This window comes from Oncorhynchus clarkii, chromosome 1 (genome assembly GCF_045791955.1).
Source record: "Oncorhynchus clarkii lewisi isolate Uvic-CL-2024 chromosome 1, UVic_Ocla_1.0, whole genome shotgun sequence".
In the NCBI taxonomy this organism is placed as follows: Eukaryota; Metazoa; Chordata; class Actinopteri; order Salmoniformes; family Salmonidae; genus Oncorhynchus; species Oncorhynchus clarkii.
In genome coordinates this window covers 56,215,148-56,238,562 of record NC_092147.1, presented here as the reverse complement: position 1 = coordinate 56,238,562, position 23,415 = coordinate 56,215,148, and the positions used below count along the sequence as shown (strand labels likewise).

Sequence of the window (23,415 nt, the reverse complement as noted above, 5' to 3'; positions counted from 1 at the left end):
ATACACATTTGTGGCCTGCTGGAGGTTATTTTGCAGGGCTCTGGCATTGCTCCTCCTGCTCCTCCTTGCACAAAGGCGGAGGTAGTGGTCCTGCTGCACTACCAGCGGTCCTGCTGCTGGGTTGTTGCTCCTCCACATCTCCTGATGTACTGGCCTGTCTCCTGGTAGCGCCTCCATGCTCTGGACACTACTCTGACAGACACAGCAAACCTTCTTGCCACAGCTCGCATTGATGTGCCATCCTGGATGAGCTGCACTACCTGAGCCACTTGTGTGGGTTGTAAACTCCGTCTCATGCTACCACTAGAGTGAAAGCACCGCCAGCATTCAAGAGAGACCAAAACATCAGCCAGGATGCATAGCAACTGAGAAGTGGACTGTGGTCACCACCTGCAGAACCACTCCTTTGTTGGGGGTGTCTTGCTAATTGCCTATAATTTCCACCTGCTGTCTATTCCATTTGCACAACAGCATGTGAAATTTATTGTCAATCAGTGTTGCTTCCTAATTGGACAGTTTGATTTCACAGAAGTGTGATTGACTTGGAGTTACATTGTGTTGTTTAAGTGTTCCCTTTATTTTTTTCAGCAGTGTATTTACCATTTACCATGCAAAATATTTTTGAAAAGCATCTGTTTATAAAGCCACAAAACTTTGGCTCATGAAAGAGCATAAAACACCTCCATTCACCTTTTATGGTGACAAGAACGCCCTTTATTTGCTCAATAATTTGGAGCTATTGGCATTATTAGGCCACGGCATGCAAAATATATATGGTTGTTCAATATTTTTGACTCACCACCTGGATTCGGTCTTATGCAGCAACATTTGAAATTGTGTTTTTTACATTGGATAAAAGTAGAGACTCAGAACTACAAAATGGTATATCATACACTGCATTCGAGTAACAATGGGAAAGTTATTCTGCTTTGAAAATTGATCAACTTGTAAACTCACTTTTGAGAAAACCGCCTTTGAAAATGTTGGTATCTAGTGACGAGCGCTTCTTTGTCAACACCCACTCAGCATCGTTCATACCCTCTTAAGCTTTAGCCTCACCCATCTCGTTTCGCTCTCGGAGCGCACACTTGGCGCTCTGGCCGATTATTTGTTTACCTCTGGATAACATGAAAACAGCATAACCAGCCCTGCTGGCAACAATTTCATTATGCTTTTTTGCCTGACAGTTTGACAGGCAGATTAGGATACTACAGTGAAAATGGTTAACTTTGTTAAAGCAAGGTCCCTAAACTCTCGTGTATTGTCTGCACTATGGGCAGCGACCATGTAACGCTTTTACAACATACAGAAAGAAGTGCACTGGTTATCAAGGGGCAAAGTATTGACATGTTTTTTTTTTTTATTGAGAGACGAGCTTAAAGTTTACTTTACTGACCAAAATGTTTTACTTGTCTGACCGCTTGCATGATGAGTTCCTCAAACAACTGACCGATCTGGGTGATGTTTTTCTAATCTGAATGATTTGAATCTAGGATTTCAGGGACTCTCCACAACTATATTCAATGTGCGGGACAAAATTGAGGCTATGATTAAGAAGTTGTTGCTCTTAGGTCTTTCCATCATTGTATGATTTTTTGTGTGCAAATTAACTCAAGCTTACGGACAATGTCAAATGTGATATAGCGAAGCACCTGAGTGAGCTGGGTGAGCAATTACGCAGGTACTTTCCAGAAATGGACGACTCAAACAACTGGATTCATTATCCCTTTCATGCCCTGCCTCCAGTTCACTTACCGATATCTGAACAAGAGAGCCTTATCGAAATTGCAACAAGCGGTTCTGTGAAAATTGAATTGAATCAGAAGCCACTGCCAGATATCTGGACTAGGATGCACTCAGAGTATTCTGCCTTTGCAAATCGCGCTGTTAAGACACTGATGTCCTTTGCAACCACGTACCTGAAATGTCCATCCCTAACTACAACATTTTACGACAATATATAATTTCCAAAGGGGACGGTGTTGCAATCTACTGCAGAGAGTTCCGTCTTACTATCCAGGTCTGTACCCAAACAATTTGAACTTTTACTTTTAAAAATCCATCTTTCCAGAAACAAGTCTCTTACTGTTGCCGCTTGCTATAGACCACCCTCTGCCCCCAGCTGTGCCCTGGACACAATATGTGAATTGATTGCCCCCCCATCTATCTTCAGAGCTCGTGCTGCTAGGTGACCTAAACGGTGACATGCTTAACACCCCGGCAAATCCTACAAACTAAGCTTGATGCCCTCAATCTCACACAAATTATCATTGAACCCACCAGGTACAACCCCAAATCCGTAAACACGGGCACCATCATAGATATCATCCTAACCAACTTGCCCTCCAAATACACCTCTGCAGTTTTCAACCAAGATCTCAGCGATCACTGCCTCATTGCCTGCATCCGTAACTGGTCGGCGGTCAAACGACCACCCCTAATCACTGTCAAACACTCCCTAAAACACTTCAGCGAGCATGCCTTTCTAATCGACCGGGACCTCATCCCGTCAGTAGAGGATGCCTGGTAATTCTTTAAAAGTGCCTTCCTCGCCATCTTAAATAAGCATGCCCCATTCAATTTTTTTTAACTTGGTTCTCTCCAGACCTGACTGCCCTTGACCAGCACAAAAACATCCTGTGGCGTACTGCATTAGCATCGAAGAGCCCCCGTGATATGCAACTTTTCAGGGAAGTTTGGAACAAATACACACAGGCAGTTAGGAAAGCTAAGGCTAGCTTTTTCAAGCAGAAATGTGCATCCTGTAGCACAAACTCAAAAAAGTTATGGGACACTGTAAAGTCCATGGAGAATAAGAGCACCTCCTCCCAGCTGCCCACTGCACTGAGGCTAGGAAACACTGTGACCACCGATAAATCCACTATAATTGATCATTTCAATAAGCATTTTTCTACATCTGGCTATGCTTTCCACCTGGCTACTGCTACCCTGGTGAACAGCCCTGCTCTCTCCACAGCAACTCGCCCAAACCTCCCCCACTTCCCCTTCATCCAAATCCAGATAGCCAATATTCTGAAAGAGCTGCAAAATCTGGACCCTTACAAATCAGCCGGGCTAGACAATCTGTTCCACCCCTCTTTCCTATCGTCTGAGATTCCCATAGATTGGAAAGCTGCCGCGGTCATCCCCATCTTCAAAGGGGGAGACCCAAACTGCTACAGACCTATATATATTCTACCCTGCCTTTCTAAGGTCTTCGAAAGCTAAGTTAACAAACAGATAACCAACCATTTCGAATCCCACCGTACCTTCTCCACTATGCAATCTGGTTTCAGAGCTGGTCATGGGTGCACCTCAGCCACGATCAAGGTCCTAAACGATATCATAACCGCCATCGATAAGAGACATTACTGTGCAGCCGTATTCATCGACCTGGCTAAGGCTTTCGACCCTGTCAATCGCAACATTCTTATTGGCAGACTCAACAACATTGGTTCCTAACATTATTGTCTCACCTGGTTCACCAACTACTTCTCTGATAGAGTTCAATGTGTCAAATCGGAGGGCCTGTTGTCCGGACCTCTGGCAGTCTCTATGGGGGTGCCACAGGGCTCAATTCTCGGGCCGACTCTCTACTAGGTTAAGCCCCGCCTTATGTCAGCTCACTGGGCACCATAGCAGCATTCACCCGTAGGACGCGCTCCAGCAGGTATATCTCACTGGTCACCCCAAAAGCCAATACTTCCTTTGGCCGCCTCTCCATCGAGTTCTCTGCTGGGGCGGCAGCGTAGCCTAGTGGTTAGAGTGTTGGACTAGTAACCCGAAAGGTTGTAAGATCGAATCCCCGCGCTGACAAGGTACAAATCTGTCGTTCTGCCCCTGAACAGGCAAAGGAACCCACTGTTCCTAGGCAGTCATTGAAAATAAGAATTTGTTCTTAACTGACTTGCCTAGTTAAATAAAGGTGAAATAAAAATAAACCTACATGAGTGGATTTTTGGCCCTCGCTAGCATGAACTAAATATAGGCAGACTGTTTGTGTAAAATTATTTAAGACAGACTCTCTTCAATACAACATTGCAGAGTTATGTGCATCCTTTCAAGCACACCCTTCATTAACCTGTGGTGAGTTATTCACAATTTATGATGAACAAATAAGGTTTTATATGTAAGAAGGCCAAACAAATAGCAAAATTATTGATTTTTTTTAAATATAATATTAGCTCCTATCCACTGATCTAGAGGATAGGAGCTATGGGTTGTTTCTGGATTCTCCCTGGTAATTCATGGCCATTTGAATATAACCTGGAGAGACAGTGCAGGGGATGAGTCATTACAGGGGTTTAGTCCTTACATAGCTTCCCCTTTGTCTGACTGTACTATTAGGCTTAGCCCATGTTGTTATTTCCTTCATATGGAGTGCTTTAGTTAGTCTCTGTCCCAAATGGCACCCTATCCCCTACATAGCACACTACATTTGACCAGAGCAATATGAGCCTTGGTCAAAAGTAGTGCGCTATATAGGGAATAGCCACACCCCGAGTGAGGTCAGAGAGGACAAAACTGCCCTCTCTCTCTCAGAGTGCATTAAAGGTCAGGTAAAGAAATTAACATGAGAAGCGTTTATTCACGGGGTGAAGAAAATGAACTCACCTCAGGGGACCAGAACATCGCCAGGCTGCAGCTGCGCGTGTAAAGTGGTTCGAACTCTGACTATCAACACGAGGTGTAGAGAGAAGAAAACTCCCCTCTCAGACAATCACTGGTACGGCTGATTAGCTGTCCTAGGTCAAATATCTAGAAAAGTGAATTTAAGTGGGACAATCCTCACTGGTACAGCTGATTAGATGTCCTAAGTCAAATGTCTAGAAAATTAAATTTAAGTGGGACAATCCTACTACTCCTCAAACCATCCTATTGTACTACTCTTCTCAAATCACCGTAGTACGCTACTCTCATCATCTAATAGGAACCGTCGACACGGCTGGCTAGCCTATCTTCCAAGGAGCATCTTCCAGAGTGAACAACAGTACAAGACGGGAAAGGGGCGACCCCTTTCGGACAATCAGAGCCTTACAAGCATGCTGCTTAAAAGGCCAATCCATCACCCTTCCTAAGGAGGGCTGGTTCCGACAGAGATAAACGGCAAAGGAAGGCATTCACTCGTAATTACATTCATGATTTCTTACTCCAAATGGGCAGGGGTTCGTGATTAGTCGTGAGAATAGTTTCTAAAATGTATCGAAGATAAAGGTCTCTTTTTCACCCTCCCTCTCCAAGTCGTTGTGTAACAAGCCGCTGTCGTTGTGTCAGTTCGCTAGGGACCTTTCCTAATGTATTAAGTGTGTATGTTATCCTGTGTTATTATTTAGTTAGCTAGCTAGTAAATAAATAATTAAACCACTTTGTGTAGTACTGAATCCTAAGGCTGGGGTTTTTGCAGAACCAAGGAGGTTATGACTGTTCAGAATGATGATATGATAAGAGGTTATGATTAATATGTTGACTGTTTTATAGATGTGACAGGTAAAGACTTTTATAGTTTAATTCGGGAGATGGTAACTCAAAACAACCGCTCTTGTGGTGCCCCAAATTCCTAATGAGTTAATTGTTACATGATTAATTTAAAATGAAGTCAAAAAAGTTAATTAGCTGATTGGGTAAATAACAGTCATCAGATTAATTAAATTAAAGTCACGACACCAATAAGAAACAATCATATCCATTTTCTGTTGCAAAGCATTTTAAAATGTTGTGTGCCCTAATGAACACGGCCCAGCTGTCAGCTTCCATCTGCAGCTGGGCTACTCTATTCACTAGGCTAAAAGGGGTGAAAGTGGGCCATTCCTCTGTTCTACCAACATCAATATATACAGTGTATACTCCAGACCACAAAACCAAACCAATGGCTCTCATAACTGACGCACATTGAATCTCCCACCGCTCATCCACATGTACACACTAGTATTCTTTATTAGCTGCTTCATTATGTCTCAAATCTAAAGAGCACAACACAATGTCCGCATTTAGATGTCTACAAGCATAGCTAGTCAGAGGGAGGGAGAAAGTGATAGAGGGAGGGGAGTAAGAGAGAGAGAGAGAGAGATGGAGAGAGCAACAGATAGAGATAAAGCAAGAAATATAATAAGGACAGATGGATAGAAAGAGAGAAAGGTGAGAAAAGTAACATCCACCCACAAGATCTCGTTTGCTGGGGTTTTCAGTGCGAGCAGTAGTCAGCGAATCAGGGTTGATGAGAAACAAGAAATGACAGAAGGGGGAGAGATAATGGTCGCCTCGGGGCTAAGAGTGCACACGGCTCAGGCAAACTGCAATGAAGGATGTCTAAAGGGCCCTGGCACACAGCCGGTGTTTGGATTCTTTATTGTTGGTCTTCTGAAAAGATTCTAAGACTTGCCTCATCTCGAATTATTCGTTTTTCAAGAGAATTGAGAGCGGTGATTGCTGCCTTGAACACACTATTGTACTGTGTACGCGATAAGATGATTTATAAGTCATAGATTAGAAGCATGACCTGAATGTATTGATTTGATTTCTGTGTTGAGTGAATACAAGAGCCCAGCCATGTGTTGTGCTCATTAGGCACAAAAAGAAAGGAAATGGTCCAAAACAGGGAGATTCTATCTGAACTTGTCCAATAAGAAATGCTCATTTTCAATTACAAAACATTTTTCTATGGTTTGTCCTAATGAACATGCCCCAGGTGTGTCTAGTTGAGATGAGATATGCGTACCGATCATGGTGTTAAGAGACAGGTCCTGAATCTTCTTCTGGTTCTGACCCAGTGGTGAACCACAGAATGCCACAGGAGCGTAGAGGGGGGACAAACCCGAGCTGAGGGAGGAAGGGAATCATTATAACTAAACAAAACATGTTCAAAGAGTGTGTGTATGTATGTATGTATGTATACACACCTAGGGTTGACCGTAGGCTTGGACACGTGGGCTTTGAGCTCCCACAACATGACACGGCCGTCGCTGACCGTCAGGGCGGCGTTGTTCTCATTGACCGGACAGATGACCATGCGGTAAGGTCGCACGGTCTTGGTGACCCTGATGGCATCACACTGGGAACGCAGGTCATACACCAGCTCCTGGACACTCTGCTCTGGGTCTGACGCAGCTACTACACACACACACACACACACATAATGAGACGGAGAGTGTAGGAGGGAGAAGGAGAGAGAAAGAAAGAAATTGGGGGGAGAAAGATAACGCAATTGACTCCCAGCTTTCAGGGTCATCAACACTTCTCACTAACAGAGAATAAAAAGAATGTGAAAATATATAGTCCATTGACGTGCAAGAGTTTTGGGTTATTTACTGCAGTCTAGACTGCTAGATGGATGAATGAATGGAGGAGTGATTGACAGATGGACAGCTTTGAGGAAAATATTATGATTATTAGAAAGCAAATTACGGACTCCTCTTTAAATCTGCGTATTCCTTCAAAGCTCAGTTGTCCTGAGTCTGCACAACTCTGCCAGGACCTAGGATCAAGAGAGACGCTCAAGTGTTTTAGTACTATATCTCTTGACACAATGATGAAAATAATCATGGCCTCTAAACCTTCAAGCTGCACACTGGACCCTATTCCAACTAAAATACTGAAAGAGCTGCTTCCTGTGCTTGGCCCTCCTATGTTGAACATAATAAACGGCTCTCTATCCACCGGATGTGTACCAAACTCACTTAAAGTGGCAGTAATAAAGCCTCTTGAAAAAGCCAAACCTTGACCCAGAAAATATTTTTAAAAACTATCGGCCTATATCGAATCTTCCATTCCTCTCAAAATTTTTAGAAAAGTCTGTTGCGCAGCAACTCACTGCCTTCCTGAAGACAAACAATGTATACGAAATGCTTCAGTCTGGTTTTAGACCCCATCATAGCACTGAGACGGCACTTGTGAAGGTGGTAAATGACATTTTAATGGCATCGGACCGAGGCTCTACATCTGTCCTCGTGCTCCTAGACCTTAGTGCTGTTTTTGATACCATCGATCACCACATTCTTTTGGAGAGATTGGAAACCCAAATTGGTCTACACGGACAAGTTCTGGCCTGGTTTAGATCTTATCTGTCGGAAAGATATCAGTTTGTCTCTGTGAATGGTTTGTCCTCTGACAAATCAACTGTAAATTTCGGTGCTCCTCAAGGTTCCGTTTTAGGACCACTATTGTTTTCACTATATATTTTACCTCTTGGGGATGTTATTCGAAAACATAATGTTAACTTTCACTGCTATGCGGATGACACACGGCTGTACATTTCAATGAAACATGGTGAAGCCCCAAAATTGCCCTTGCTAGAAGCATGTGTTTCAGACATAAGGAAGTGGATGGCTGCAAACTTTCTACTTTTAAACTCGGACAAAACAGAGATGCTTGTTCTAGGTCCCAAGAAACAAAGAGATCTTCTGTTGAATCTGACAATTAATCTTAATGGTTGTACAGTTGTCTCAAATAAAACTGTGAAGGACCTCGGCGTTACTCTGGACCCTGATCTCTCTTTTGAAGAATATATCAAGACCATTTCAAGGACAGCTTTTTTCCATCTACGTAACATTGCAAAAATCAGAAACTTTCTGTCCAAAAATGATGCAGAAAAATTAATCCATGCTTTTGTCACTTCTAGGTTAGACTACTGCAATGCTCTACTTTCCGGCTACCCGGATAAAGCACTAAATAAACTTCAGTTAGTGCTAAATACGGCTGCTAGAATCCTGACTAGAACCAAAAAAATTGATCATATTACTCCAGTGCTAGCCTCTCTACACTGGCTTCCTGTCAAAGCAAGGGCTGATTTCAAGGTTTTACTGCTAACCTACAAAGCATTACATGGGCTTGCTCCTACCTATATCTTTGATTTGGTCCTGCCGTACATACCTACACGTACGCTACGGTCACAAGACGCAGGCCTCCTAATTGTCCCTAGAATTTCTAAGCAAACAGCTGGAGGCAGGGCTTTCTCCTATAGAGCTCCATTTTTATGGAACGGTCTGCCTACCCATGTCAGAGACGCAAACTCGGTCTCAACCTTTAAGTCTTTACTGAAGACTCATCTCTTCAGTGGGTCATATGATTGAGTGGCCCAGGAGTGGGAAGGTGAACGGAAAGGCTCTGGAGCAACGAACCGCCTTTGCTGTCTCTGCCTGGCCGGTTCCCCTCTTTCCACTGGGATTCTCTGCCTCTAACCCTATTACAGGGGCTGAGTCACTGGCTTACTGGGGCTCTCTCATGCCGTCCCTGGAGGGGGTGCGTCACCTGAGTGGGTTGATTCACTGATGTGGTCATCCTGTCTGGGTTGGCCCCAGGACCATGCCCCAGGACTACCTGACATGATGACTCCTTGCTGTCCCCAGTCCACCTGGCCGTGCTGCTGCTCCAGTTTCAACTGTTCTGCCTTATTATTATTCGACCATGCTGGTCATTTATGAACATTTGAACATCTTGGCCATGTTCTGTTATAATCTCCACCCGGCACAGCCAGAAGAGGACTGGCCACCCCACATAGCCTGGTTCCTCTCTAGGTTTCTTCCTAGGTTTTGGCCTTTCTAGGGAGTTTTTCCTAGCCACCGTGCTTCTACACCTGCATTGCTTGCTGTTTGGGGTTTTAGGCTGGGTTTCTGTACAGCACTTTGAGATATCAGCTGATGTACGAAGGGCTATATAAATACATTTGATTTGATTTGATGGACAGAGAGTGTGAGAGTAGATTAGTTCTTTTTGAGAGAAGATGGATGAATGGAACAAATGAGTGACAGAGATAGAGGAGTTCTTGTTTTTGAGAGAAGATTGACTGACTGTGTGAGTGACAGTAGAGGGGTGCTTGCCTGATTCGTCGGGTGCAGTTGTGGAGCGACACACCCTCAGAGTGATGCAGCCGTTCTCGTGGAGACAGAAGAGAGCATCTCTTTGGGCACAGGGGATCACCTGGATAAAGGAAGTAGAACAGAGAATGATGTGATTGGGTGAAAATATCCCCCAATCCCAAACTAGCCCATAGCCTCAAGCAACTCGCTTGGAAGTCCCTCTGTTATCACTATCAGAGGGTGACGACAAGAGCGGTGAAGGGATAATATAATATGCCATCAAGCAGATACTTTTAACCAAAGCAACTTAGTCATGTGTGCATGATTGTTTTTATATGGGTGCTCCCAGCGGTAATCCAACCCATGCTCATGACGTTGCAAGTGACATGCTCTACCAATTTAGCCACAGAGGGATCAATAAGCTTGGTCGAAGTGGCTATCAGAGGGTCTCATTATCCCCTACGAACTAGATGATTTCACCCCCTTAGCTTTGGGACATCACTACATATGGAAGAGGTGCGTTTTAATGCACAAACGGAGGGCCGGGGGGAAGTGGAAGAGAAAAGGGATTGGTTGGGGATTCAGCATATTGTGTCTTTATTGGAGTATGACTGGGTAAGTGTGAATGTGTAACTATCTCTAATGACAGTGTGGTTGTGCGTGTGTGTGTGTGTCTTAGTGTGTGTCCCTGGCTCCCTATACTCTACCACAGTCCAGGCTGGACTCAGAGCCTTCTTCGCTGCAGCTGTATCATCACTCATGCAAATTGGCTGTGACAAGCGCTTTACAACACTTAGCGAGAACCCTGCAACTGATGGACAGAGCCTCAAAGGCTGAGTAAGGGCTGCTCCTCTACTACTGCCCTGTGACTTGGGCTGGGCTGCTGTACTGAAATGTGTACAGTGTAGGCTACACACTTTTGAAGCCAAACAGACGGACATACAGTACCAGTCAGAAGTTTGGACACACCTAGTAATTCAAGGGTTTTTCTCTATTTTTACGATTTTCTGAAGTGAAGAAAACTAAACTATGAAATAACACATATGGAATCATATAGTAACCAACAACAAAAAAGTGTTAAATCAAAAGATTTTTTACATTTTAGTTTCTTCAAAGTAGCCACCCTTTCTTTGCCTTGATGACAGCTTTGCATACTCTTGGCATTCTCTCAACCAGCTTAATCTAGAATGATTTTCCAACAGTTGTGAAGGAGTTCCATCATATGCTGAGCACTTGTCGGCTGCTTTCATTCTGCAATCCAACTCATCCAAAACCATTTCAAATGGGTTGAGATTGGGTGATTGTGGAAGCCAGGTCATCTGATGCAGCACTCAATCACTCCCCTTCTTGGTCAAAATTGACTTTACACAGCCTGGAGGTGTGTTGGGTCATTGTCCTGTTGAAAAACAAATGATAGTCCAACTAAGCCCAAACCAGATGGGATGGAGTGTCACTGCAGAATGCTGTGGTAGCCATGCTGGTTAAGTGTGCCTTGAACTATAAATAAATCACAGAAAGTGACACCAGCAAAGCACCCCACCCCTCTTCCTCCATGCTTCACAGTGGGAACCACACAAGTAAATATCATCCGTTCACCTACTCTGCGTCTCACAAAGACACAGCAATTGGAAATCAAAAATGTAAAAATTGGACTCATCAGACCAAAAGAAAGATTTAAACTGGTCTAATGTCCATTGCTTGTGTTTCTTGGCCCAAGCAAGTCTTATTTGCGTCATTTAGTAGTAGTTTCACGCAGTCTACCCTGAAAAGCTAAATGTTGAGATTACTGATGTTACTTGAACTCTGAAGCAATTATTTGGGAAGCCATTTCTGAGGCTGGTAACTCTAATGAACTTATCCTCTGCAGCAGAGGTAACTCTGGGTCTTCCTTTCCTGTGGCTGTCCTCATGAGAGCCAGTTTCATCATAGCGTTTGATGATTTTTGCGACTACACTTGAAGAAACTTTAAAAGTTATTCAAATTGTCCGGATTGACTGACCTTCATGTCTAAAAGTAATGATGGACTGTCATTTCTCTTTGCTTATTTGAGCTATTCTTACCATAATATGGACTTTTTATTTTAACAAATAGGGCTATCTTCTGTATACCACCCCTATCTTGTCACAACACAACTGATTGGCTCAAATGCATGAACTTCTTCAGGTTCGGGAAGTCCCCTGCGAGACGGTTGAGCTAACGTAGGCTAATGCGATTAGCATGAGGTTGTAACTAACAAGAACATTTCCCAGTCATAGACATATCTGATAATGGCAGAAAGCTTAAATTCATGTTAATCTAACTGCACTGTCCAATTTATAGTAGCTATTACAGTGAAATAATACCATGCTATTGTTTGAGGAGAGTGCAGTTTTGTTACATGAAAAGTTATTAATAAACAAATTAGGCACATTTGGGCAGTATTGATACAACATTTTGAACAAAAATGCTATGGTTCATTGGATCAGTCTCAAACTTTGGAGTTGGTCCCCCTTTGCTGCTATAAAAGCCACCACCAGATGTTGGAACGTAAGCACAAGAATGTCATTGTATGCTGTAGCGCTAAGATTCCCTTCACTGGAACTGAGGGGCCTAGCCGAAACCATGAAAAACAGCCCCAGACCGATATTCCACCTCCACCTAACTTTACAGTTGGCACTATGCAAATCGGGCAGGTAGCGTTCTCCCCGCATCCGCCAAACCCAGATTCGTCCATCGAACTGCCAGATGGTGAAGCGTGATTAAATCACTCCAAAGAAGGCTGCAGTAGATATCTCAGAGTGTGGGACCTAAGAGGGTTTAATAAATATGCATCAACCAGTGGGTCTTGCGACGGGTATACAGAGATGACCAGTTTACAGAGTAGTATAGAGTGCAGTGATGTGTCTTATAAGGAGCATTGGTGGAAAATCTGATGGCCGAATGCTAAAGAACATCTAGCCGCTCGAGAGCACCCTTGCCTGCCGATCTCGAAGTTATGTCTCCGTAATCTATCAAGGGTAGGATGGTTACCTGAATCAGGGTTAGTTTGACAGCTGGGATGAAAGAGGAGCGATTACGATAGAGGAAACCAAGTCTATATTTAACCTTAGCCTGCATCTTTGATGTGTGCTGAGAGAAGGACACTCACTGTACCATCTACCCATACTCCCAAGTACTTGTATAAGGCTCCACATCCTCCGGTAAGAGGGGCACTCTTACCAGACCTTTGTTGGAGGTGTTCAGAACCACGTTAAAGGCAAAGAAAGCTTGTTGGACACTAAGAAATCAGAGGGACCAGCTGAGTATAAGACTGCATATAAATGGATGAGAGAGATTCCTACTGCTTGAGCAGTGTTGTTGATGTAAATTGAGAAGAGTGGGATCGAGCCTTGGGGTACTGCCTTGCTGTCAGGCAGTGGCTGAGACAGCAGATGTCCTGACTTTATACACTTATACAGTCTGCAAACAAGAAAACAACGGCCACGAACGATGAGTTTACAATACCGCGTTGGTAATAAAGCATTATTTGTTCGAATACAAATTCTGGGGTAGCTAGCTAGCTTTAGCTTGGTACCTAGCTAGCACCAATACAACCAGCCTGAAAACAATGACCAGTAGAAACGGCAGTCATTTTCACTATTCTTAGCAATGATTTAGGAATCCTTGTTAGTAAGTATTAGCTAGATTGCCACTTGTTGTTTGCCTATTGAAATTTAACTTCAGTTCATGAAAATAAATAGCTAGCCAGCTACTTAACCGGGTTGCCCAAAGCTAACATTATAAGCAGCCAGCTAGCTTCATCTGGCTAGTGAGGCTCGACCTGACCGGGTTATGTATTGTGAAGCTAGCCACAATAAGGATTAGGCACAATAGTGGAATTTGCCTCTTTGAAAGTGATGCAGAAAGTTACAAATGGTGGAATTATGCCATATTTAGACTAGATAATGTTAAACAATGTTGGAATGTGAAGCAATGAAATGGGGTATCAGTCTACTCTGTGATACCCACAGAACACAACTGTATAGTGTATGCAAATATTAGGCGTTGTAGCTCTTATCGCAGGACTGTGACTGTGTGAAATCAACTCCCCAGTCAGCCTATTGTGTGTATTGACAATCATATTGCACTGTACAGCTTTACCTAAGGATTGGGGATCAATGAAATCGGCCAACAGTCTTCTCAATACCCAATATATGTTTTCCCCAAAGCCCACCTCCGAGTTATGAGACTCCAAAACATCCACGCAGTATTGTTCTTCCCCAAGAATAGTGTTCAATACACATGTTGACAATAAATGTGGCTCAATTCACAGTTATTTCAGAGTCCCGCAATAAGAGCTATGATGCTAATGTTCTCTGGGTGTCATCGAGTAGACTGATACCTATGGATTGTGTATCAATGACATGGGGTAAGGCTGTACAGTGAAATAAGTATGCCCCCAATGCAATTCTAAAGTATAATACATCCAGTGTGATTTCAACAGATTGTCAAATTAACAAATTATTGTCTTTTGGTGATTTTATATAACAACATTTATAAACAACGTTTACCATGATCTATTCAATTATGGCATAATTCTACTATTTGTATTAATTTGCATCACTGTCAATGACATACAGTGCCTTGCGAAAGTATTCGGCCCCCTTGAACTTTGCGACCTTTTGCCACATTTCAGGCTTCAAACATAAAGATATAAAACTGTATTTTTTTGTGAAGAATCAACAACAAGGAACAAGGAACACACCAGGCAGGTCCGAGATACTGTTGTGAAGAAGTTTAAAGCCGGATTTGGATACAAAAAGATTTCCCAAGCTTTAAACATCCCAAGGAGCACTGTGCAAGCGATAATATTGAAATGGAAGGAGTATCAGACCACTGCAAATCTACCAAGACCTGGCCGTCCCTCTAAACTTTCAGCTCATACAAGGAGAAGACTGATCAGAGATTGCAGCCAAGAGGCCCATGATCACTCTGGATGAACTGCAGAGATCTACAGCTGAGGTGGGAGACTCTGTCCATATGACAACAATCAGTCGTATATTGCACAAATCTGGCCTTTATGGAAGAGTGGCAAGAAGAAAGCCATTTCTTAAAGATATCCATAAAATTGTAGTTTAAAGTTTGCCACAAGCCACCTGGGAGACACACCAAACATGTGGAAGAAGGTGCTCTGGTCAGATGAAACCAAAATTGAACTTTTTGGCAACAATGCAAAACGTTATGTTTGGCGTAAAAGCAACACAGCTCATCACCCTGAACACACCATGCCCACTGTCAAACATGGTGGTGGCAGCATCATGGTCTGGGCCTGCTTTTCTTCAGCAGGGACAGGGAAGATGGTTAAAATTGATGGGAAGATGGATGGAGCTAAATACAGGACCATTCTGGAAGAAAACCTGATGGAGTCTGCAAAAGACCTGAGACTGGGACGGAGATTTGTCTTCCAACAAGACAATGATCCAAAACATAAAGCAAAATCTACAATGGAATGGTTCAAAAATAAACATATCCAGGTTTTAGAATGGCCAAGTCAAAGTCCAGACCTGAATCCAATCGAGAATGTGGAAAGAACTGAAAACTGCTGTTCACAAATGCTCTCCATCCAACCTCACTGAGCTCGGGCTGTTTTGTAAGGAGGAATGGGAAAAAATGTCAGTCTCTCGATGTGCAAAACTGATAGAGACATACCCCAAGCAACTTACAGCTGTAATCGCAGCAAAAGGTGGTGCTACAAAGTATTAACTTAAGGGGGCTGAATAATTTTGCACGCCCAATTTTTCAGTTTTTGATTTGTTAAAAAAGTTTGAAATATCCAATAAATGTCGTTCCACTTCATGATTGTGTCTCACTTGTTGTTGATTCTTCACAAAAAAATACAGTTTTATATCTTTATGTTTGAAGCCTGAAATGTGGCAAAAGGTCGCAAAGTTCAAGGGGGCCGAATACTTTCGCAAGGCACTGTACTTTAATTTTGAAGGCGTTAGGTTCTTAAAATTCAGAAGAAATAACCCAGACACAAGAGAAGCTTTAACCAAGTTTAATTCTGCCCAAAGGTTATGTATAGGTATAATTCAGACAACCCAACATTTGTCCCATCCAGATACTTATATCCCACTTAAGACACTCCACTCCCTCTCTCCAATCCTTAGTTTATGCCCCATCAGGAAGAAGGTAACCAGATACTACCCTGATTGCTCCCTTACTGACCTCACCCCTCATTTGCTGACCTCAACCCCTCCTTCACCTAATCCACAGATAATATAGGGAAAACAGATGGTTAACACGTCGCTCTCCTCTCCTCCATCAAACACATTCTACAGAGAACCCTTAACTTTGTCCTTTGAGTCTATGCTTCCTCTCTATCATATATTTAATATCTCAATGTTCAAAATGTCGAACCCAACAAAGGCTAACCGCAAAGTCCACTATTGTGGCGAATCCTTATTGTGGCTAGCTTCACATAGATGGGTCCGACCACCATTAATCAAAAAAGAACTGTCTTATAAATTAGGGTGATTTTAGATGACACCCAGATATAAAGTTAGCAAGTTAACGATAGCTATTGAAACAGATGTCGTTTTGCTATGTTTGAGGAAAAACATTGTTTGCATCCATGAGCTAGCTAGCTAGCTTTTTTTTTTTTATGACCAGCACTGTAGGTGCGCGAGACAACTTTACAAGCATCATAGCATATGAATCGATGAATCGTTGTGACATATGAAATACGAGTAAGTGTAATCAAGGTGTAAGTGCACTGGTGCACTGACTGACTGACAGTTGAACTTGGTGAGGAAGGATGTTTTAAGCCTACCAGTGTTACTCCTTTAAAATCGAACAATATAATGCTTATCCTTATATATATTTTTTAAATACTATAATCAAAAAGGCAAGTAAGTATGCCTATATCTGTATGACAGTAGTAGCCTATCTGACAAGGATAAATAAATGTATGTGGTGTCGGGAACATTCAACCGGCATATCTCCATCTTTCTTTCGGTGTCTCTCTAGGCCTAAGCTTCTCTTCATGAATATATCCTACAGTGGACGCCTGATCCTAACATGCATGCAATACCCTGATACATTTGCGGCTAAATCTCTGACAGCACCAACAACTATTTTTAGCAAAATAAAAAAACAGACTGCAACATTTTTAACATGCACATCGAAACACAACCAATCGTTTTTTTGTAATAGGAAGTTTTACAGGACACATAACTGTGGATAATTTGGCCAACGTCACTCCTTTATTGATGGTGCTGGCAGCACCTAGTTGGAAGTCTCTTTCACTCATTAGTTCTACTCTCAGATCTGAACGTATCTCTCAGATCCGAATCGGCACAGGTCTGTTCGGGTCTGTTTTTTCAACGGGCCTTTTCGGAATGGTGCGACTGTCCTCGGGTCTCCATTTTATGGGTGGGGGTTGGTTTACGCATAGCAGGTCCAACTCTGTGTTGTGTGTGCATGCATGAGTACAGTGCCTATAGAAAGTATTAATACTCCTAGACTTACTCTATATTCTGTTGCGTTAAAGCCTAAATTGAGTCATCTTGGGTGTCTTTATCAGCTTTGCACATCTGGATTTGAGGATTTTCTTCTGAGTGGCTGGGCCTCTCAGGGACTTTCACATTCTTGTTCTGAAGTCATTTCAGCGTTGCTTTGGCTGTATGCTTGGGGTCATTGTCCTGCTGGTACATAAATATTTGCCTCAACTTAGGGTCATTTACACTCTGAAGCAGATTCATTTTGTGGGGGTGCTTTGCTGCAGGAGGGACTGGTGCACTTCACAAAATAGGTGACGATGGAAAATTATGTGGATGTATTGAAGCAACATCTCAAGACATCAGTCAGGAAGTTAAAGCTTGGTCGCAAATGGGTCTTCCAAATGGACAATGACCCCAAGCATACTTCCAAAGTTGTGGAAAAATAGCGTAAGGCCAGCAAAGTCAAGGTATTGGAGTGGCCATCACAAAGCCCTGACCTCAATCCTATAGAAAATGTGTGGGCAGAACTGAAAAAGTGTGTGCGAGCTAGGAGACCTACACACCTGACTCAGTTACACCAGCTCTGTCAGGAGGAATGAGACAAAATTCACCCAACTTATTGTGGGAAGCTTGTGGAAGGCTATCCGAAACATTTGTCCAAAGTTAAACAATTGAAAGGCAATGCTACCAAATAATAATTGAGTGTATGTAAACTTGTGACGCACTGGGAGTGTGATGAAAGAAATTAAAGCTGAAATAAAATAATTCTATACTATTATTCTGACATTTCACATTCTTAAAATAAAGTGATGATCCTATCTGACCAAAGACAGGGAATTTTTACTCTGAATAAATGTCAGGAATTGTGAAAAACTGAGTTTAAATGTATCTGGCTAAGGTGTATGTAAACTTCCGACTTCAACTGTAAAGTACCATACAAAACTATAAAACACTGATTGCACAGGGGTTTAATTGAGGTGAGGGTAAGTTGAGGTGAGACTGAAGAGTGTGTGTGTGTGTTGCGTCCCACCTGAATGAAGGGAACCCCGGAGCGTTCAATGGCCACCACACCCACGGTCTGGCTGAGCTCAAGGTCCAGGATGAGGATCTCTCTGGGGTAGAGCAGCAGCATGTGGTTCCTCTTGGAGGGCAGGTAGGACAGCTGCAGGCAGTCTGCATTCAGGGTCACAGCCTCCGCTCTGACGAGAGGAACACACCCATAGAAATATAATTAAATACCCGATTTTAATTCCTGGAATGGGTACATTCAATATGGCTGCCTATCCGCTCATCATGGAACAGTGACTTGAATAGGAATGTACCTTCCATTAATTCTGTTTTCATGAAACACAAGTCGTTAACTTGACTGACTAACTTTAAACCAGCAGGTGTTACGCTGTCTGATGATGCAGTTTTTGACCAACTCAGAGGCATTGCGGTTTGAGTGCCCACCCTGTGATAGAAAGGTCGGGGGTTTGATCCCTGGTCGAGACATAAGACTTAAAAAAAGATTTGAAAATAAAATCAGACCCCCTCTGCTTGGCACTTGGCATTAAGGAGATGAATTGGGGGTAAAGGCCCTGCAATAGATGAGTGTCCTGTTCAATGTCCAGGGGGTGTGCTTGCCCTATGGCCAGTTCTGGCTGGGAAAAAGCTACTTACTTACTGGTGGAGTATAATGCATTGCCAGAATTGTTATGGACATGTTCTCCTTTAGTTATAGCATCTTAGCATCATCTCACAATGACACGCTGAATTTACCTGCTAATTGTATTCATCCACTGAAAAATTGCCCCACACTGTAGAAGTACATACAATACTAGTCAAAAGTTGACACACTTACTCAATCAAGGGTTCTTCTTTATTTTTACTATTTTCTACATTGTATAATAAGTGAAGACATCAAAACTATGAAATAACAGATATGGAATCACGTTGTAAACAAAAAAACAAATCAAAATAGATTTTATATTTGTGATTCAAAGTTGCCACCCTTTGCCTTGATGACAGCTTTGAACACTCTTGGCATTCTGTCAACCAGCTTCACCTGGAATGCTTTTCCAGCAGTCTTGAGTTCCCACATATGCTGAGCACTTCTTGGCTGCTTTTCCTTCAATCTGCAAAATGATAGTCCCACCAAGCGCAAACCAGACGGGATGGCGTATTGCTGCAGAATGCTTTGGTAGCCATGCAGGTTAAGTGTGCTTTGAATTCTAAATAAAATCACAGACAGTGTCACCCACACACCTCCTTCTCCATGCTTCATAGTTGAAACCACACATGCGGAGATCATCCGTTCACCTACTCTGAGTTTCACAAAGACACAGCGGTTGGAACCGAAAATCTCAAATTTAGACTCATCAGACAAGACCAAAAGACAGATTTCCAACGGTCTAACGTCCATTGCCCGTGTTTCTTGACCCAAGCAAGTCTCTTCTTATTATTGGTGTCCTTTAGTAGCAGTTTCTTTGAAGCAATTCAACCATGAAGGCCTGATTGATCATTTATCACTCGTGTTTATCTGCAAAATTGTAATTATTCGCCTACCTCCTCATGCCTTTTGCACACAATGTATATAGACTATTTTTTTCTTTTTTCTACTGTGTTATAGACTTTTTTATTGTTTACTCCATGTGTAACTGTGTTGTTGTCTATTCACACTGCTATGCTTTATCTTGGCCAGGTCGCAGTTGTAAATGAGAACTTGTTCTCAACTAGCCTATTTGGTTAAATAAAGGTGAAAAAAAATAAAAAATGATTTTTTTTTATTTTTTATCACACACACACACAGTCTCCTCTGAACAGTTGATGATGAGATGTGTCTGTTTCTTGAACTCTGAAGCATTTATTTGGGCTGCCATTTCTGAGGCTGGTAACTTTAATGAACTTATCCAGCAGAGGTAACTATGGGTCTTCCTTTCTTGTGGTGGTCCTTATGAGAGCCAGTTTCAAAGAAATTCCACAAATTAACTTCTAACAAGGCACACCTGTTAATTGAAAGAGTCTTTCAGAATCATGGTTCTCTCAGGACATACTGTCCCAGTCTATACAGCCAGTTGGGTTCTCAGTACATTGTGCAGACAGAAAAAAAGAACGGGAAGAAGAAAGGTGGAGGTGTACGTTTCATGATTAACTGGTTTTGATTGTGGTAACGTACAAGAACTCAAGTCCATCTGTTCACCCGACCTAGAATATCGGTTTCTACTTCCGGCGCCGACAGAGATGGCCGCCTCGCTTCGCGTTCCTAGGAAACTATGCAGTTTTTTGTTTTTTTACGTGTTATTTCTTACATTAGTACCCCAGGTCATCTTAGGTTATCATTACATACAGTTGAGAAGAACTACTGAATATAAGATCAGCGTCAACTCACCATCAGTACGACCAAGAATATGTTTTTCGCGACGCGGATCCTGTGTTCTGCCTTACAAACAGGACAACGGAGTGGATCCCTTGCAGCGACCCAAAAAAACGACTCCGAAAAAGAGGGAAACGAGGCGGTCTTCTGGTCAGACTCCGGAGACGGGCACACCGTGCACCATTCCTTAGCATTCTTCTTGCCAATGTCCAGTCTCTTGACAACAAGGTTGATGAAATCCGAGCAAGGGTAGCATTCCAGAGGGACATCAGAGACTGTAACGTTCTTTGCTTCACGGAAACGTGGCTTACTGGAGAGACGCTATCCGAGGCGGTGCAGCCAACAGGTTTCTCCACGCATCGCGCAGACAGAAACAAACATCTTTCTGGTAAGAAGAGGGGCGGGGGCGTATGCCTTATGACTAACGTGACATGGTGTGATGAAAGAAACATACAGGAACTCAAATCCTTCTGTTCACCTGATTTAGAATTCCTCACAATCAAATGTAGACCGCATTATCTACCAAGAGAATTCTCTTCGATTATAATCACAGCCGTATATATCCCCCCCCCAAGCAGACACATCGTTGGCTCTGAATGAACTTTATTTGACTCTTTGCAAACTGGAAACCATTTATCCGGAGGCTGCATTCATTGTAGCTGGGGATTTTAACAAGGCTAAACTGAAAACAAGACTCCCTAAATTTTATCAGCATATCGATTGCGCAACCAGGGGTGGAAAGACCTTGGATCATTGTTACTCTAACTTCCGCGACGCATATAAGGCCCTGCCCCGCCCCCCTTTCGGAAAAGCTGACCACGACTCCATTTTGTTGATCCCTGCCTACAGACAGAAACTAAAACAAGAGGCTCCCACGCTGAGGTCTGTCCAACGCTGGTCCGACCAAGCTGACTCCACACTCCAAGACTGCTTCCATCACGTGGACTGGGAGATGTTTCGTATTGCGTCAGACAACAACATTGACGAATACGCTGATTCGGTGTGCGAGTTCATCAGAACGTGCGTTGAAGATGTCATTCCCATAGCAACGATTAAAACATTCCCTAACCAGAAACCGTGGATTGATGGCAGCATTCGCGTGAAACTGAAAGCGTGAACCACTGCTTTTAATCAGGGCAAGGTGTCTGGTAACATGACCGAATACAAACAGTGCAGCTATTCCCTCCGCAAGGCTATCAAACAAGCTAAGCGTCAGTACAGAGACAAAGTAGAATCTCAATTCAACGGCTCAGACACAAGAGGCATGTGGCAGGGTCTACAGTCAATCACGGACTACAGGAAGAAATCCAGCCCAGTCACGGACCAGGATGTCCTGCTCCCAGGCAGACTAAATAACTTTTTTGCCCGCTTTGAGGACAATACAGTGCCACTGACACGGCCTGCAACGAAAACTTGCGGTCTCTCCTTCACTGCAGCCGAGGTGAGTAAGACATTTAAACGTGTTAACCCTCGCAAGGCTGCAGGCCCAGACGGCATCCCCAGCCGCGCCCTCAGAGCATGCGCAGACCAGCTGGCCGGTGTGTTTACGGACATATTCAATCAATCCCTATACCAGTCTGCTGTTCCCACATGCTTCAAGAGGGCCACCATTGTTCCTGTTCCCAAGAAAGCTAAGGTAACTGAGCTAAACGAATACCGCCCCGTAGCACTCACTTCCGTCATCATGAAGTGCTTTGAGAGACTAGTCAAGGACCGTATCACCTCCAACCTACCTGACACCCTAGACCCACTCCAATTTGCTTACCGCCCAAATAGGTCCACAGACGATGCAATCTCAACCACACTGCACACTGCCCTAACCCATCTGGACAAGAGGAATACCTATGTGAGAATGCTGTTCATTGACTACAGCTCGGCATTCAACACCATAGTACCCTCCAAGCTCGTCATCAAGCTCGAGTCCCTGGGTCTCGACCCCGCCCTGTGCAACTGGGTACTGGACTTCCTGACGGGCCGCCCCCAGGTGGTGAGGGTAGGCAACAACATCTCCTCCCCGCTGATCCTCAACACTGGGGCCCCACAAGGGTGCGTTCTGAGCCCTCTCCTGTACTCCCTGTTCACCCACGACTGCGTGGCCACGCACGCCTCCAACTCAATCATCAAGTTTGCGGACGACACAACAGTGGTAGGCTTGATTACCAACAACGACGAGACGGCCTACAGGGAGGTGGTGAGGGCCCTCGGAGTGTGGTGTCAGGAAAATAACCTCACACTCAACGTCAACAAAACTAAGGAGATGATTGTGGACTTCAGGAAACAGCAGAGGGAACACCCCCCCTATCCACATCGATGGAACAGTAGTGGAGAGGGTAGCAAGTTTTAAGTTCCTCGGCATACACATCACAGACAAACTGAATTGGTCCACTCACACAGACAGCATTGTGAAGAAGGCGCAGCAGCGCCTCTTCAACCTCAGGAGGCTGAAGAAATTCGGCTTGTCACCAAAAGCACTCACAAACTTCTACAGATGCACAATCGAGAGCATCCTGGCGGGCTGTATCACCGCCTGGTACGGCAACTGCTCCGCCCTCAACCGTAAGGCTCTCCAGAGGGTAGTGAGGTCTGCACAACGCATCACCGGGGGCAAACTACCTGCCCTCCAGGACACCTACACCACCCGATGTCACAGGAAGGCCATAAAGATCATCAAGGACATCAACCACCCGAGCCACTGCCTGTTCACCCCGCTATCATCCAGAAGGCGAGGTCAGTACAGGTGCATCAAAGCTGGGACCGAGAGACTGAAAAACAGCTTCTATCTCAAGGCCATCAGACTGTTAAACAGCCA

At 43.7% G+C, this 23,415-nt stretch overlaps 1 protein-coding gene across 1 annotated transcript in view; it reads right to left on the bottom strand.

The window, feature by feature from the left end:
• Nucleotides 1-23,415, bottom strand: part of LOC139409067 (WD repeat domain 11) — a 140,556-nt gene that overhangs the window by 98,356 nt on the left and 18,785 nt on the right. Inside the window, exons 6-9 of the mRNA XM_071153746.1 lie at nucleotides 18,282-18,450; nucleotides 9,813-9,912; nucleotides 6,897-7,107; nucleotides 6,716-6,816 (exon numbers count right to left, since the gene is read on the bottom strand). Coding sequence (XP_071009847.1) covers nucleotides 6,716-6,816; nucleotides 6,897-7,107; nucleotides 9,813-9,912; nucleotides 18,282-18,450 — 581 coding nt within the window. The remainder of the gene's footprint in view (nucleotides 1-6,715; nucleotides 6,817-6,896; nucleotides 7,108-9,812; nucleotides 9,913-18,281; nucleotides 18,451-23,415) is intronic.